General features: G+C 36.8%; 1 protein-coding gene across 4 annotated transcripts in view; it reads left to right on the top strand.

Annotated features, from left to right (window-relative positions):
* The window catches only part of GramD1B (GRAM domain containing 1B), a 178,264-nt gene that overhangs the window by 66,729 nt on the left and 92,309 nt on the right, over window positions 1-19,226 (top strand). For all 4 annotated transcript variants that reach the window (XM_083122716.1, XM_083122714.1, XM_083122715.1 and 1 more), the window contains exons 7-9: window positions 1,278-1,454; window positions 9,822-10,008; window positions 15,923-16,072. In XM_083122716.1, coding sequence (XP_082978842.1) covers window positions 1,278-1,454; window positions 9,822-10,008; window positions 15,923-16,072 — 514 coding nt within the window. The remainder of the gene's footprint in view (window positions 1-1,277; window positions 1,455-9,821; window positions 10,009-15,922; window positions 16,073-19,226) is intronic.

Here is a 19,226-nt window from a genome sequence, read left to right on the forward strand (position 1 = left end):
CTGTCCAGAACAGTTGTCATGATAATTTATCAAACATGGTAGAATACAGATTTCCTAAGTTTTAGTAGCACACACCCAGTAACAAAATGTGAAACCCTTTCCCCATATTAAAATGTAAGTACTACAGTGTTTTTTATGGTCTAGTTGGCTGTGGAGAGGAGGCTAGTGCACCGGGCAGCGAGTGTGCATATGCCGGCAAACTGGATTCAACATCTGTGTAAATGGGACATCTATGTAATGAAATAAGCTTGTACAATTACATTGAAAGCTACAATAAAAGTCAGCACGTACCTTGTTACACAAGGTGTTGGAAATGTTGTCCACCCATTTACGGCATCTTTTTAGGAAATTTTCACTAACACATCAGTTCCTCTTCTGAAATTGCTTCATTTTCTCTCCTGATGTTTTCATTCAATTCTTCTAATGTATGGCTTCAGGATTAAAAGTTTGGTAATGTCTGTTTCTTGTGCAAGGTGCCGGAGGGATTTTTGAGAAGTATGTTCCAATCGTGTCCAATGTCGTCTAGTTTCTCCTCTGTATAAGCACATGCCATTTCACCCTTCCCTTCTTATCAAGAACAAACCCTTTTTCCCTAAATTTGTTCAAGTTTTCGAACACTGTCTCAAAATTTCTTCTAACTTCCGTACAAGAATTTGTAATGACGTAAAAACTATACATAAAAATCCATTGTTTTAAATTGTGTGTAAAGCGTGACATCATTAGACTGTAGAAAAGCACCAGTAATAAGTAAACTAAAACAAAACAATCTAAAACACTTGGTAACAACTTAACACTTTACAAACATGTGCAAACTAGACACCAGCTTTCTTGATACTGAAACACTGACATGTCCAGTGCCAAGGTCAACATGCAGCTGTGGGTCTAAATGCCGGCACATGCACTCTCACTGTTCAGAGTGCTAGCTGCCACTCCACAGACAACTCGACCATGATACCCACCGTTTAAGGTTTAAAATTTATATTTTTTCTGTATACAGTTAAACTTCTTAATTTTTTGTCAGTTATGCTACGGAGGCCACTGATTTGTAATGTACACTTTTCATCATTTACAATTATTTTTTCATGAGTGAAGTTCAGCCTGTGGCTCCTAATCAGTTTATCAAGCAGCTCATTAAACTCTACTGCCCCCTTCCACTTCTGTTACATCTTCTCTGTGTAGATCCGTCAGATGGTAGGAGTCCTGGTGTTCAAAGAACTTTTAACCTTACGGTTTGTAATTTCCTTTTTGTAAAGATATGTTTTTTGCCTCTCTTACAGCCGGTGTCTATGCAGGAGATGTGGCAATGGGTTCATACATGTTATGGAGATGAACTAGGATTGACAAGTGATGATGATGATTACGTACCTCCTATAACAGAAGATGACAAACCAATCGATAGCAAGGAAGGATCTGGTATAAACATTGATCTTTCAATGGAATCTCTTCAAAACGAGGTACATATTTATTACTTGTGATGTGTTCTCTATGTTAACCTGCTGTTGGTTGACATGTTAGCGCTGCACTAACATTGAATTTGAATTTAAACTTTTGGGTGCGTCAGCACTTAAAGGCTATTTTGCACCCGTCACGTTATACGGGGTCCAGCCCCTTACTTTACATAAATTAACTGTAGTGTCGTTAACTAAAATATTAAAACATTCTGACTCAGGTTAAAGCTGAGGCTGTAGAGCACTGAACACACATAAGGACAAAACACAGGACAACACAAACAGTCCTACGAAGATTATACTGGCTGTAGATTCAGATGCCAGAGCTTCGTTAGTCTGCAAAATGCAGTCCAGGGTGCACTATGTGGAAGTGAGGTTGGCAATTTGGTGTACTACGTCGAAGGATCACCCCTTACCCCCCTGCTAACATTGAAATTTATGTGCTTATGTATCTGTTATAAAATACGAAAGCTCTTTGAGACACAGTCTTTTGTTTTGTTACGGGTGAGAGAATATAATTGGGTGCATCATTCCCTTCCATTAGTAGGAACTGTGCCATGATCCTCTCAACACATTCTGAGATGTCGACCAACAGCGGAACTTTTTTTTTCATTTGTTTATTTTTTTGTTTTTATTAATTGTATTAATCTTCTTCTTCCGTTTAAGTGACTTCCTTCATGATGGACAATACTCGTGTATTGCAGTGGTTAATGGATACTACAGACTACGAAAGTATAAGTGAGGAGCAGTGCGGTATTCTTTATTCAGAAGGTAATGATGTGGAGCAGCCTGGTGTAAGTGATCATGACAGCAACAGTGTCATCAAATGCAAAGAAATGTTCATGAGCCACAGTACACTGGACGTGAAGGAACAACAATGTGGAATATCCACAAAATGAACAAAAAAATTATATTGAGAACCAAAAAAGATCAACGAAAATGGCAGTGTTAGCATTGTGCTAACATGTTGACCATCGGCGATACTCCAACATCAGTCGACCAATGACGGGTTAAATTATGTTGTTTATGTGCTTTCAGGTCAAACTGCATGTGTTGCTTAAACTGTGCCATTTTCTCAATATCATGCTGCTTCGGTCTGGTGGCTGTGCATACACAGTAAAAGTTTTTTGCAGACTGGAAATGCCATGTCACTGTAAAACCCCATACCGCTTGTCTCTTTGGTCTGAAAATTCCCTGCATATTATAAGGGTGATGTTATTTGATATGTATTGCTATTACTATTATGATTCTACTCTTAGAGACTCTGTTATGGGGAGAGTTTGGTGGAGAATAACCAAATCAACAAAGAATATAAAAACAAAACAACAACAACAACACTTATTCAAAAGAGCAACGCTTTGCGCTGCTACACAGACCCTATGCTGTGTGTGGTGTTCGATGGATTGTAACAGGTGTCCCTTGGGAGACCTGTTAACCAACAGTCGAACTTTTTGCCTAAATTCTAAAACTGTAGGTAGAGGAGCCTTTTATAGACTTATTGCTCACGTCAATGATATCCAAGTCAATCACATTGAAACAGCACATTTATTCAATATAAAATACCATCTGTGGCATGGCCACCAAGCATAGACATCACTGATACACAAAGAAAACACCAAATAAATACACAAATAAATTTGTACTTACAGATCAGCCATTTCCACACACTACGCTCCATATCTGGGGGTCACACACTTTTTCACACTTCTACACCACATCCCAATACCTGGCATTTGATGGGGCACACAAAGCAAAAGAATGGGTATTTTCCTGAATTACTGGTGATTTTGGCCTGCTTCCTTGAGATAATAAAGGCTTTGGGGGTTAATGGGAGCACTTTCCTATCTTTCCATGGGAGGATATAAACATGGATGTTCATGGATACTTGATGGATGCTCCTATGTCTCCTTCCTGCAAACCATGTGGTCTGGCTTTCCCAATTTGGATATGGGACACAGATTTCGGCACATTGGCGAAAATTTTGCTCAGAAATTCGCTCCATTGTTCACGGCCCATGCGGCCACAAATTGCACTGCCAGCAACACAGTATCTGACCTGCTCTGAGCTTGGAAGCCAAGCTCAGAACATAATAGGACAACTAACTACCTCCTGTGTGACGTCTCAACCTTGGAAGCCTCTTATTGGCTGGCTGAGGTCACATGTGCCTTTGTAGCTTTTGCTTGTCTGTGGAAGGAGTTCCAATTTCTTCCACCAGGTGGTAGAGTTATCAGGTGGTTGAAAAAAATGCAAACAAAGGTATTTTTTCACCTTTTCTAGCCTATTTATGCCAGATAATTAAAAATGAGTTTACTTTTCATAAATTAGGCCTTATTTTACCTATGCACAAATGTTATCTTACATATTTAATAAAAATAAGGGATTTAGCTAATATATGATTTGGAGCACTTTTTTTTTTGTATCCAAGATGGCTACTGTTTGCCTGAAAATTGTTACTTTTTAACAAATAAAGCATTTCTATCCATCCCATGGGTGTAGCAAATGGTTTTTAAGCATTACTCATGATTTTATTTGTGGGAAAGTATAAGACAATGGAAAATATTTCAGCCCTTTCTATTATTAACCTATGGCCCTTGCACTTAGGTTGGGTCTGTAGATTTGTGTCTGGGCATGTATGCCCAATTCTTGATTGGTCATAATATTTCTATTGCATTAGTTGATCTTAAAATAATAGTTTTAATGTTTGTAGTAGAATTCATACGTGGTGGTCTTGACATGTCACCCTGAGCGAGGTTGGTCTGCAAGTGACAATTCACCATTTCTGAAGCAGGAAAACCATACGTGAACTTATGTCTTCCCCAGAGTAGCTTCCTTGTAAGCTGTTTCAAGCATTACAACTGTTGCCCCCTTCCATTTTCCCTAACAGAAAACTGAATTTCACAGCCATCAGAAAAGTCGATGAACAAGCGAGAGACGCTTAACAAAAAAAATTACTATGTGGCACCACGACTTCACTCACTGACGTTGCTCGTCAAACTGATGTAGACGGGGGAAGCATGTACTACAATGGGCCTGCCCACCAGAGAATAATTCCGGTTTCTTTTGGGTCCCCCCCACACATAAACACACATTATCTGAACCAAACCTTAACACTAAATTTTACTATTATTACCTTACAAGTGTAAGTTTTGTATTGAATGTGGCCAAGCTTGCTGACATTTTCTCATCACTGTACTTTCTAGCTATTCCTACAATCATCAGCATAGTTCAAAGTGGAAATAGTCCACATATTTGTACTTTTCAATTTAATTAGCAGACCTTCACATTTTTACTTATCTTTTATTAACAGAATACAATTTTCATAATAATGAGGTTGTGATTTATATTTCTTAAATATGTATTCGTATTTGTATGTCTTTAATCACTACATCACACTTTCAGGACAAGAACTGGAGATACATATTTGGTAATTATTTTTTTTTTGGCACAGTTTGTTTCAAGTCCACTTATTGTTTGGACGAGTAAAATTGGAGTCGACCCAGAGTAAAATGTGATCCAAACCACTGATCAATGTATCTCCACTGGGTAACATACCTAGGACCTTTTGATTACAAAACAACGTTCTTAGCCACTACACTGTTGACATTTGGTATTTAGTACAGAGAGGTGTGCTGTGATTCCACCTATTATGACCTACCATTTCAACCTCCCTAAATACACCTTCCTGTCTAATGAAGATGCAATATGAGTGTCATAAAACACAGAGGTAAAAACAAGTTCTTACCTTGTAAGGACTTCATTGCTTTTGTATTATTAGCAGAGCATAATTAACACTTGTGCACATACATAGGCTCATGCATGTAGGTAGCTAGTAACCACATTACAAAGACTAATGAAAGATTTTAGATTTTTAAACATGACTTACATACAGATGTTTTAGATGCCCAACATAGTGTATTTACTCATGTATAAGGCACACTTTTTCCCAAAATTTTGGACCGCAAGAACTGTGGTGCATATTATTTCCTGTTTTCACTATGTCACTAGGTATAACATGTATATATCAACAAGCGCAAATACAAATTAACAGGTTGGATTTCTTTAGTAGTAGTAAAGAAAAAAAAAAGATAAGTGAAATGGCCATTTCCCATGATTTTTCACTTTGTAACAGAACATTTTGCGACACCAAGAAAAGCTGTTCTGGCAGAATTCAAGCATACACATCCTATCACAAGGGGCCTGTATCAATAACTTCTGAGTGCAGCAAATCCTTAACATAATCCTTAACGAAATTTCTTCTACTGCAGAATAAACAAGGTGTTTACAGAAGTGAATGCTTTGGGATGCTAAACACAATGGGGGAAAGGGGGGTGGGAGTGGTGACTCATTGTATACACAAAACGATATTCTCCTCTTGGTCCACATAGCAACAGGTGACTCATATAATAGGTATGATGGTATTCGCTCTTGATCAGCATAGCAACAACTTTATGACCTACAACCAGTGGCGGCTGCTTAATACGTGCTACCGTGCTATAGCACGTTGCTAAATTTGTTAAAATGAAAAGAAGAGAAAAGCAAATCTCACAGATGCAAGAAGTTGAATGAAGCCCTAAAATGAAATGAAACTTCTCATGTTAAGAGCCTCAACATTTACCAGCATCGCCACATATTTCCCTCACGCTGTTGGGGCTATAAGGAATGGTGTACCGTGCTAAAATCTCAACAGCACGTTTTCGCCCCTTTTTCATCACTCCGTGCATGAATACTGTACACCCCCACTCCTCGATTTGTACGGGGGATAGGGTCTCGGCTTGAGAAAAATCGTCTGCTAGCATGCTACAGGAGGACTCAGCACGGTAGGTGTGCCATCTCAGGATAAGAAGAAAGTCTACGACAACCTATTTGCCTCTGTCAGAACAACTTTTTTTAATGTCATTTTCAATCGTTCTGTACGTTATCAGTGTAGACTTATGTAATGTTTGTAAGATGTCATATACATTAGCAGCACCTGCAAAAAAGTTGGAACGCGAATTTACACTACCCCTTAGCCTTTTATCTATTTCGGTGGTAAGTTGTAAAGATTGCAACTCTGAAACTATAGTCCGTGCCTTTTTTGCTTCCGAAAGTGGATTCTGCTATGTAATTTATGTTTGGGAAATTCTAATTTTATATTTTATCTAAATTACCTGTTTTTAAATGCTAGAAATATATTTCCTTGTGTTTATGTAGCACTACAATAGTCAAGAAACAAACTTACAGAGTACAGTCATTTTCCCCGGCTTCCAGACCCAAAAAATTTCCACGTGGTTCATTGTGTTAAAACCGCGTGGCGTGTGAAGTGGTGGTCATTGTTGAGAAGGATTAGCTTTTTGTTGTTGTTAGAAGTGAAAGTGAGTGTGTGTGTGTGTGTGTGTTGGTGTACCATGAATTCGGTGGATTCTTTGTTGCAGCGACCTTTCTTTTCAAGAACACTTGAAGAAATGTTGGAAATAAAAGCGCTAGGATGGCCGCTATGCATAAAAGACGATTTCATAGAAAACTGTACAATAGTGAACCATAGCTTTGTGGGTGTCAAATTCGAAATGCATTATTCTGTTTTCCTTGTATACTTTTTGGAAGTAATGATTCGTGGTCTAAAGGAGGGGTAAAAGATTTAGGACATTTATGTGAATATATGAGAAAGCATAGTAGTGAAAGCCAAAAGCACATGAATAATGAGTTAAATTTTGTCTCTCTCGGAACTGTCAACATAGCAACGCAGTTAAGCCATGCTTATCTAGAATCTCATAATGAGCAAGTAGAAAAAAATCACCACGGCTTGTCAAAAATCATAGACTGCATCAAGTTCTGTGGAGCTTTTGCGTTGGCCCTGCGTGGCCGACCATGATGAAACAGATTCCTCCGCAAACCCTGGGGTATTTTTAGGGCTCCTTGATTTTGTCAGCAGTTTAGACAATGCTGTTAAAGAACATCTTGACAACAGCACTGTATTTAAAGGCACTCGATCTCGCCATCCAAGTTCCGGGTTGGAGTCTCGGCCTGGGTATGGGTATTCTTTGTAATAATGAAATTAATGAAGGGGCATTCACAAAGAATACCCACACCCGGGCCGAGACTCCAACCCAGAACTTCGATGGCGAGATCGAAAGTCGACCACTTAACATTCGTGCCCACAGAGTGTGGGTGGGGGTGGGGGGTAGGGGTAATTATAAGTACATGAAAAACTGCATCAGTTGTAGCACGCATCTTTGAATAGTCACGAGCCGCTGCTGCCTACAACTAATGCATTTCTTGAACCTGAATTGTACTGCACGTTATATACGAGATATAGTTGTTCATCACTTTTCCCCATCAAAAGCCAGGGTGTGCATTATACACATGTAAATATGTATTTATTCAATCTTGTGATGCTACCAGTTTGTGGGAGAACAATTTGTGGTGGTGTTCATTTTTTGATGCCAGTGTTTGATCTTACGTGCTTGAGATTGTGTCTGTTATGATTATGAAGGTATTATTAATCGGTCATCTTCAGTACACATTAGTAAGCTCACGTAGCTTTTACTTCATACTTTTGGAATGTGTCATAGGTCTCACATTTAGTTTTATCTATTCTTTTCATAGTCACCTTATCTCAAATAGCATGCCTAATACATCATTAAATGAATTACACAGAACATAATTGATATTCAATTTAAATATTGATCATAATGTTCAACATTATTTATTTTGATTTTTCCCTTAAATTCCAACAAGTTAAAGCAAAATATGTATAAGTAATTGGCATTTGGTTCATTTATACACGGTGTACACAAAGTGTCTGGCACATTTCAATTATTAATAAATCAGAAACTATAATGAAGATACAAATAAACTGGTGGCAGTGATAGATAAACTCAAAAAGTTTTATGTCTGTATCAGTACACTATTTGTTCTTTTTTTGTCGCACGGAAAAGTCAAGATGATATTAGATTTCTTCCCACGTTCGGGTCAGCATGCCAACATCCACGATGACTATTGCGTTGTTTATTCTGGCTTTCAGTTCATCACTTTTGTAAGGTTCATCATTATTGTTCGTCGTGTTTTGAACGAACGCTTTCAGGGAAGATGGATTTGACTTGGTGGTCCGATTCCTTGACCCCAAAGGTCATCCGGCACAACACTATTGATTTTTTTCTGGTGATATGTGGCAGACATTGTTTTTAGGCAAAAGGCCAACAAAAGGAGCACGTACGGAAGTGTATTGATACAGGACATGAAATTTTTTGAGTTTATCTATCTTTGCCACCAGTTTATTTATATTTTCATTAGTTTATAATTTATTAATACTTGAAATGTGTCAGACACTTTGTGTACACCCTGTGTATTCACCAAATTGGCCAATATCTTAACATTTTACCAATTTATTGAAAATACGTAAACATTAATCACCATAAATCTTTATTATAATCGTAGATAGTTGCACAAATGCTCAGTGATTCACTTTCTTTAATTGTATTTCACTCTATCTGATGTATTTCTACATATCAAGTTTACCTGAACTGCTGCTGTTGATATTGTGACCCCATGGCAACACCTGAAATTAGCACGTGGAGGTTGCCGTCATATGCTGACCTTTCAGATATCACACTCGGTTTTCTATCCTGAGGTTTGCCCATGTTGAGTACTCCTGTACTTCTTCATTTTCACCAGTATCAATATACTTATTCTTTTGGATCCCAATATCTTATTCGTTTAGTAGTTGAAGCTTCTGATCCAATATATCTAGAAATTTAGTGCAAAATTCTGTAATTTATTTATTAATTTTATAGATATGAATGAAATTTGCCATAGTTTTTTTGTGGGGACAGCTCGATATGAAATTTTGACCAATACTGATAACTGATATTCTACCAGATATAAAATTCCAAATCGTTCATAGACTGGCTTAATAAATGTATGTTACCGGATGAATCAAGCTTTTGCAATGCAAAAGAAGCTACGTATTTAGACATTTACTTCAAAAGAAAAGTACAGACTGGAAATTATGTGTTTATATCCATACAAATTACAACAAAATGGCATAATATTGCACTAAATTGTAAGATATTTACAGATATATCGGATCAGTAAAATTATCGGTAATTTTACTGATAAACTGATACACCGATATATCAGCCAATACCGATACAGAACTGATTAATCTGTCCCAACCCTAGTTTTTTAAGCAACCTCTTTTTTGAAGCAAAACCCATTGCAGACACATGATTACAAATGGTAATGAATCATTCATGTTTTTCAAGGAACAGTTTCAATTTTATATTGGATCAGTATAATTTCAATTATCTTTATATTGGTAACTTTGTATTGATACTTGATGAATATTGGCAAAAACTTTGAGTTGGAATATATTAAAAGTAGTGTGTTACTTTTCAGGAATGTTCTGGTATGATGGAGCATGCACAATATCAAATGGAGGAGAGAATAATGGAGAAGAGAATTATTTCAATGGAACCATCACTAGAAGAAACTCACTTTACACAAGAAAATCTTCGGAGATCAGCAGATCATCTTCCCACAGATATGAGTGACACTACCGAATCTGATGCTGAGAAGATGACAGGTATTCAATATATTTCTTTTTTGTAATGTATGGACTTTTCAAATTCATGGCAATGTTTTTAATAAATCATAGAAAGAGAAGTATTTGTCATAGGGATTTTGCTTTATTTTTGATGGAATGACTAGGGCTATCACGGGAAGTAGAATGGTGGCATTGTATCTTGACAGAAGAATGAAAAGAAAGGGAAATTTACTCAAGAAATCTCTTTTTGGGATCCCCTGCATCCCCCATATTAAACCAAAGTTAACAAGAACAATCCAAATGTAGCACTGCTATGTAGCTACAATTGTACAAAATATAGCTGAAATTTCTTTCAGTGTATCATAGAAAGATAATCAATATCCAGATTAATTAAAAGATTTTAAATTTGTTGTGCATAAGATTGTACCTGTCTTTTTGTACAATAAATTTCAAATGTTTTATTTTTTTGATCTGAGCATTGATTCAATACCATACATATCTGTGTCAGTACTGTCCTCATAATTTCGAAAAGAAAACACACATTTTTATGAATATGTCATAATAACCCCTTAAATCGTCCTGTAATGCACAAATGTGTTAAAATTTATTATTCTTTCATCAATTTGATAAATACCCATTGAGACTATCAATACACACAAAAAAATATTGCAAGCTACTCCATAGCTGACTTTCATTCATGCTTGGTTTTACTTTGCACAAAAACTTTTTTACACCTTAGTAACTTTTCCCCCATACTGAAGGTTCAAGTAGAGAATCATTTTCTTGTTTAATGTTTACGAAACATCCACATTGACAAAGTTAATACCCAGTGCAAGGTTCATGTTTCTATCTCTTTTTTTTGTACAAAAGTTACACATGTTTAAAAACTCGTTTGCATGATCTTTTGGACATCCTGGACATCTCTTATTGTCAGGAGAACAAGGGAGACATCATAAAAACCATAATTTCCAAGCCATCCATCGGAACTCTGTCAGTCGTAACAAATAACATTCCTCTGCAAGATCAGCAGTGACGTAGCAAACGCACAACATTCCTAATTCACTGCCAGGTCTGACGGCTGAAATAAACAAGTAAACAACCCAGAACGATTAATAAGCAAAAACGTCACGCTGCCAAAGGCAAATAAAAATCTAAATGTTTTTTGAAAAGGGACAGTTGCTAAGAATCATCCAAGAACCACGAGAGTCTGCGAACTTTCTTGGCCTCATGGCCACGACAGCCAGCAGTGAGCATCACCATCGGTGTACAGTCTGGGCCTTCTCCATCCTGCCAGTCCAACAAATTGCCGTCTCCTTCCCCCACGGTTCACGGGACCACTCATCATCCTTCATGCCGCGAATTCCACAGGAGCTTCCAGATCCAATCGCAGCCTCAGAATCACACCAGCTGATCATGCTGAGGCCCTTCCATTTAGCACCAGTCCATTGTCCGGCTTTTCCAGATGAACCACGATGGTCAATCGCCAGCACCTGGTTAGCCCTGCATCTCACCGGAACGATAATCACTAGTCTTTCGAGGATGCTGGTCGAATCTGCAAGTCCGTCCCCGACAGACTCTTCAGACTGCCTGACCAAGAGGTGAGTTGGATTTCGACTGCACATCCCTTGCTTCTCTCCACACCTTGTCACGGGTCTATCAAGGGAGATTGTAGGCGAACAATGTACTATCTAACTCTCTATCATCTGACTTCAAGTAAGTGTTCACCCATCAATTGCTGTCAATAAACCAAAACCCAGTGAACCCATCACTATAGACTATGAAAAAGGAAAGTTGATCAGAAAACACCTTTCATGTAAACATATATCTATATATACTGTGCGAAAAAACATACGAGCAATTTTTTTGAAATCACAAACTGTAATTTAAATTTAAAAAATTCTGCTTATATAAAAAAATATAAATTGTGATTTTTTGAATTATAAAAATCATGATTTTTTCCACACTGCTTTCTGCATTTTGCAAGTATTTGGAAGTGTTAAATTCCATTCACCTGTCTCCTTAAGGAATATTCTTGTGCAAATTTTACCCTAGTTATATGGGAGATTTGGTGGAACTGCAAAAAAAGCATGTTAAGTATAGGGTTCCCACACACCTGGAAAACCTGGAAATCTCAGGGAATTTGAAAAAAAAAATACAAATCTCAGGGAAAATCTTGTAATTGATTAATGGTTCCCAGTGAAGCAAAACTGAGGGATTATAATATGCTCCTGTCTGTGGATAATCCAAGCTGTTCTAGCATTTCTCTTTCAGCAAGGAACTCATATCTATTTGTTTGTCTGTTTCTTGTTTTTAAATGTGATTCCAGGGCTGGTGACCAAGTGTATAACCTCATAAATTTTGCGCTTTTTAAAATTTAATTAACCGATTTCGATCTTTTACATGACATAAAATATATTTCAAGGTGTGGAAAACGCATAATAAAGATAACCTGATGTCTAAAGTTAACCAGTGTTCATCTGATTTACCTTATTAGGGAGTAGTTTTAAGTTTTTTCTTCCTTCTTTTTTTACAAAAATACATCTTGAACAATGCATAAAATAGTTTTAAAATAATGCAAATTGATGTAAGGAATTCTGACAACTTGATCCCTTTGACAAAGATTGATATTGGAATTGGTGCCAAAGCTGCTTTGGAAGCTAAAGAGGTGAATGAAAAGGAGAAGCTTATGTTTTTTACTAGCTGCAGAATTTTTTTGCAACCAACAACAGAGAAGATTGTGGAACACAGTCCCCTTAAGTTCAGGTTGGTGAGAGCCGCTAGTTGTTTAGTTCGAAAGCAAATGACTCAGTTTCCAAAGCGATGTGCTCAGCGCATGGAAGACCTGATACAGAAACTTCTCAGGAGAAAGAGAATGAAGGCTGTAACTTGGGATAAAGTAATTCACCAGTTTAAGACATTGTTGCACAATGTCAGTGTGAAAAGGAATTGAAAGAGGAGTTTTGTAACTTTTCAGTCAAAACTGATGCACTAGATTTTTTTTAACAGGTGTCATGAAGGGCAAGGATGACTTCTCTGAGTTATGGAGCACTGTTAAGTTGGTTTTGATTTTATTACATGACAATGCATATGTGGAAAGTGGGTTTTCTGTAAATAAGCAGGTTTTAATAGAAAACTTGAAAGAAGAGTCTGTTGTGGCTCTTTGCCAAGTTTATGATGCAGTGAAAGTGGTAGAAGGAGTGTCAAATGTAGAAGTAAGCAAAGATATGATCCAGAGTGTTAAAGGTGCACGTATTAGATACGAAGAAGCATTGCAGAAGATGAGAAAGAAATGTGATCACAAAGAAAACAAAAGGAAAGAAATGAAACGTAAAGCAACTGAGATCCGTGCTTTACAAGCCAAACAACAAGAGATGCAAGAAGAAGCAAAGGCTATTGCAGAACAATTAAAAAAACTTGAAGCTTCTGAGAAGTAAAGTTTCTTAATTTGCTGTATCAGACATTAAGTACATTTCTTGTTTTATATTTCAGTCTCAGTAACTTATTATTCCTTTTTAAATTGGTACTAATAATTGTCACTTCATTTTTATATGTTTTAAAAATTCCAATAATTTGTTTGTCTTAACTATTATTGTACACATTACAGATTAATTGATATTGTATCCATTTATAAACATCTATGAAAAGTGTGAAAATATTTCAATGTTCTATATCAGATATGTTAGAAATTATTTCAGAGTTGTTTAAAGTTCTAGAAAACTGGTCATCTTTGTTCTTAATTACATGCAAAGAAGGGTAATATTATTTTATTATTGAACTAGTTCTGTTATTTGCATCAGAAAACAACAGTAATAAAGAAGGTGAGGATGGTATGGCTATGAGGGGAAATGGAGGATGCCATTGTAAAATTATAGTAGTCATTTACTGTGCATTCAATACTCTGGAAAAAATATGAGGATTCTGGAAAACTCAGGAAGTCTCAGGGAAAATGGATTCGGAGTTTGCGTGGGAACCCTGTAAGTATGTTACATTATTTGAACACCACACACTACCCACACTTGCCTTTCCAGGTACTGATTGATGAAAAGACCACTTGTGTGCATGGAAATCACTAAGGTCTCTCACATCACAGTCTGATGCTTTATTTACTGTGATATATTAATAATATTTGTTTCAGTGTTCTTTTGAAACAAAGATTTTACCTTAGACATATTTTTATTTAATAAGCACATGTTTTTTCCCACAGTAAATAAGTTTCTATTAGAGCTGAACCGATATCAATACTCTCACCAATTCCCACCGATACTGATGCTTGAAAATTGTAAGAATTCAGTGTTCAAAATATTGATTCATATGTGTGTAAGTATGCTACTCCAATGACAAATTCAAGGGTCCCTGGTTCGAATCCCGGTCAGGCTTGGTTGTTTGTGAATGTCCATTCATCAATTTCATCATTTCATCACTCATCCCCATCTTCGCAAATTAGCCAAGAGGCACAAAACGCGAAGTAAAATAAACTAAATCAAATCAAATCAAACCAATGACAAATTCAATTTACCAATAATTTATCTTTAAAATACAGTGTGTTTCAAAAAATTTGATATCATTACAGATGTAAATATCTGAGTAACTACATAGTTGAGGTAATGGAAACTACAGAGGTGTAATGTTCAACTCAGTAAGATTTATCTATAAAAATTTGAATGAGAAATTCATAGGTATGTGGATATCACAAATAATTGTTCACAAGTGTGACACGGTACATGACAAGTGGGCAGAGCAAAGCAGTACACGCAGCTGCAAAGTCTGGCAAGTGCAGTCGCCCTCCTCCATGAATCCCGTTCCCTCTCACATGTTCATTGATGGACCCTTCTTGCGTCAAGTCTTGTTCGACTGTGTTTGAGCATGCTCTAACAAACAAAATGCCTTTTCTTTCCAGTGACTAAATGGCATATGTAAAGACAAACACATACCGAATTACACATTGACTTTTGAGGTGTTTCTACATATACTGTTAAATGTTCAGATCATTCGCACGAGAATTGGTAACGTTTAGATTATGAAATGATATCAAATTTATTGAAACAACCGGTATTCAATAATTACATCAGAATGTAAGAATACCTTTATGTAATCACAAAATCCAGTTTTTCATGCAAAATTGCAAATTAAAATTACTTTGAATTTTGCATAATTTCGAGGATAATTAAACTCGCCAAATGTGTGTCAAGGCATTTTTGCAGACCCTGCAAAAGGCCAAAATGCTGCAGAAGCATTGGATGGTGTCAGTAAATAAATTCCAACCGATACATCTGCATCGGAATCATCTCAGCCCTATTTTCATGGGTGTAAATGTGAAACGTTTATTTCATAATGCATAATTAGAGGCACATATTTTTGGTAAATAAAAAAGCAAAATTTCAATACAAAAGTGGAGTCAATTTCGGGTTCAAAAGTGGTAGATAAAATAAAATTTTGGTGTCATAGCAGTTAAAAGTCTAATCAAAATTGGTATTTAAAAACATTTTGGTTTTATAATTGTGATTATAATCTTCAATTTGATTTCAAACATGCACTTATTACACAAAATAAGCATATCCCTTTCTAATAGCACATTTATGGCGTTACCAGAGTATTCAGTTTTTCCAGCGTAATATTTACAGCAGAGTTAATAAATTTTCTGTGAATTGCATAACTCACAGGATAATCAAACTTCAGATAGTGTTGTGTTAGTAAATAAACTACATTTTTGTGTTTAAGAGTCTATTTCACATTTTGCAGTACATTTCGCATAATTTCATGACAAAACAAAATAGGGAAATGCACCTCACACCTTTCAGATATATGAAAAATTAACATTACAATCTGTTATTTCACATTTTGTGTTTTTGACTCCAGCTTCCTAATTTCAAAATAATGTACTTTGTTTCCTTTTCAGATTGTGAACTTCAGTAAAAGATTTATATAGTATTTTTCTCCTTAATTTTTCTTCCAGGTAAAGAGAAACCACCAGTATGTACAACCCAGCATGAAGGCAAAGAGATAGTAAGAACAATCCTACCAATTCACATAGATCTGCTGTTTACATTGTTGTTCACAAATTCCAAATTCTACCTAGATTTCCACACAACAAGGAAAACTTTTGGTGAGTCTTCCTCAATAGTCGGATCTCCGGGTGGGGACTACTTTGGGAGGTCCCTGGACTAAGGATAAGATCTACATTAGGAATAAGGATATTAAATTAGGCACCTGGAATGTTCTGAGCCTTTACCGGCCTGGGGCATTTCAGTGTACAGTTAATGAGATAGTTAAGTATAAATTAGATGTAGTAGCTGTCCTGGAAGTTAGGTGGCCAGGAGAAGGGAATTGTAAAACTAAAAATTATACTTTTTTCTATGGTGGTACTGAAAATCATAATTTTGGAACAGGCTTTTTCATAAATAATAGAACTATCTCAGCTCTTAAAACAGTAGAATTTATTAATGATAGGATATCGTATGCAGTTTTCCAGGGTAGGTGGTGTAAAATTATTTTAATCAACATACATGCACCAACGGAAGATAAAGATGATAATACAAAATATGATTTTTATGCAGAGTTAGAACAGGTCTTTGATAAATTTTCTCAGTATGATATGAAAATTCTGTTAGGTGACTGTAATGCACAGATTGGCAAAGAAGAGACATTTAAACCCACGATTGGTAAAGAAAGTCTTGATGAATTAAGTAATGATAATGGTATAAGTTTGATTACTTTTGCAACCTCAAAAAATTTAATTGTGAAAAGTACCACTTTTAAACATAAAGATATTCATAAATATACCTGGTCTTCTCCAGATGGTAAAACTCATAATCAGGTAGATCATATTCTCATTGATAAGAGAAGGCATACTAATATAACTGACGTTCGTACACATAGAGGTGCTGACTGTGCCAGTGACCATTATTTAGTAATTGCTAAATTAACCTTTTGAGTCCCAAGGCTATTTTCACATGTAAGCCTCTCGGTCCCGAGCCGATTTTGAGCAAAATGCAGAGTTTCAATTAAATGAGTGTAGATCGGAGACTAATTGCCCTAGAGAGATGAGTGATATACTGTTGTACACGGAATGAACCTGAGATTCAGACGATATATAATTTATGCACATTTGGCGTACATATGGAGGGGGAAAGGGGGGAAATCCCCTGAACATATTTTTTTTTAAAAAATGGGGTTTCTCCCCCCCCCCCCGCCCTGCCAAAAAAAAGGATATGAAAAGTTCAAAATGCACATAGAAATTATCGCTGGCATGTAAGAAACAGGAAAATATTTCCATCATTGTCGTATGACCAATGTAACTTGAGTTGTACCCCCAAAAGGAATGGTCGGCATGCCACTGATTGAAGCTTCAAAATGTAGCGGTACCTTGAAATGACTTTAGCTCAGAGACTATTTGCCCTGGAGATATGAACGATATACCGTTGTATGCAGAATGAATCACAGATTCAGACGATAAATAATTTATGCACATTTGGCATACATATGGAGGCGGAAAGGGGGGAAATCCCCTGAAAATACTTTTTTTTTAAAAAATGGGGTTTTTCCCCCCCCCCCCGCCCACCCAAAAAAGGATATGAAAAGTTCAAAATGCACATAGAAATTATCGCTGGTATGTATGAAACAGAAAAATATTTGCATCATTGTTGTATGACCAATGTAACTTGAGTTGTACCCCCAAAAGGAATGGTCGGCACGCCACTGATTGAAGCTTCAAAATGCAGCGGTACCTTGAAATGACTATAGCTCAGAAACTAAATGCCCTAGAGATATGAAAGATATACCGTTGTATGCAGAATGAATCACAGATTCAGACGATATATAATTTATGCACATTTGGCGTACATATGGAGGGCAAGAAGGGGGAAATCCCCTGAAAATACTTTTTTTTTTAAAAATGGGGTTCCCCCCCCCCAAAAGGATATGAAAAGTTCAAAATGCACATAGAAATTATCGTTGGCATGTAAGAAACAGAAAAATATTTGCATCATTCTCGTATGACCAATGTAACTTGAGTTGTACCCCCAAAAGGAATGGTCGGCACACCACTGATTGAAGCTTCAAAATGCAGCGGTACCTTGAAATAACTATAGCTCAGAAACTAAATGCCCTAGAGATATGAAAGATATACCGTTGTACGCAGAATGAATCACAGATTCAGACGATATATAATTTATGCACATTCGGCGTACATATGGAGAGGGGAAAGGGGGGAAATCCCCTCAAAAGTACTTTTCTTTAAAAAAAATGGTTTCCCCCGCCCCCCGAAAAAAAAGTCAAAATGCACAAAATGCAAAATTTATGCAAATTTGGCGTATATATGGAGGGGGAAGGTAGAAAAAATATTTTAAAAAATTGTCACTCCACCCAAAAAATGTCCTCGCACTTGGGCACAAAACGACACCTACGCACAACATTCACGGACGAAAAGCTAGAACGCAGTGAAAAATGAACGCAGATTCTTGCAACTGCTTGACATTCTATTTTTAGACAATGCAGGGTAACCTATGTTCAACCTTGTGGAACACTTGTGCTCACAAACAAAGGTTTCCTTCAGCGCGCTTCGAAATTCCATTCTCACAACGCAGATTCAACAACCAGTCTTCCCCCTCCCCCTGCTTGCGCCCTCACGGAAAAATTTCATTTTGACATCGGATACTGATAAACAAGCTTCCTTCGAATGCATTAACAGGAGGGAGTGAAAAGCATTGCTTTAGAACAACAAAGCCGGGTCTTCCTTTGTTGGCAAAAATTTGACCTTGAAAAGAGAAGCACCTTTTCCCCTCCATTTTCATGAAGACAAAAAAAATGCAAAAAAAAAACATTTCTGTTAAATACATGTGTTAGGAACAATATATATAAAAAAATCGAAATTCTAGCCAAAAATAGAAAAGTTATAATGTAAAAACTACGACCTTGACACAGGGTATCTCTATCGAGATACTTGGGACCGTGAGGCTTACATTTGGGTATCTGGATCGAGATACTTGGAACCCAAAAGGTTAATAGAAAGACTCGCAGTGATAAATCATAAGCAACAAAATCTAAAAGACTTAGGTGGGCAGGCCATGTGGCACGAATGGGAGAGGAAAGAGGAGTTTACAGGATTCTTGTTGGGAATCCTGATGGTAAGAGACCTGTAGGAAGGCCAAGACGAAGATGGAGGGACAACGTTGAGATAGACCTAAAGGAAATTGTTAGGGATGGAAAAGAGTATATAGATCTTGCTCAAAATAGGGACACATGTGTTGCTGCAGCCATGA

Source organism: Lepisma saccharinum, chromosome 5 (genome assembly GCF_977018435.1).
Source record: "Lepisma saccharinum chromosome 5, izLepSacc3.1, whole genome shotgun sequence".
NCBI lineage: Eukaryota > Metazoa > Arthropoda > Insecta > Zygentoma > Lepismatidae > Lepisma > Lepisma saccharinum.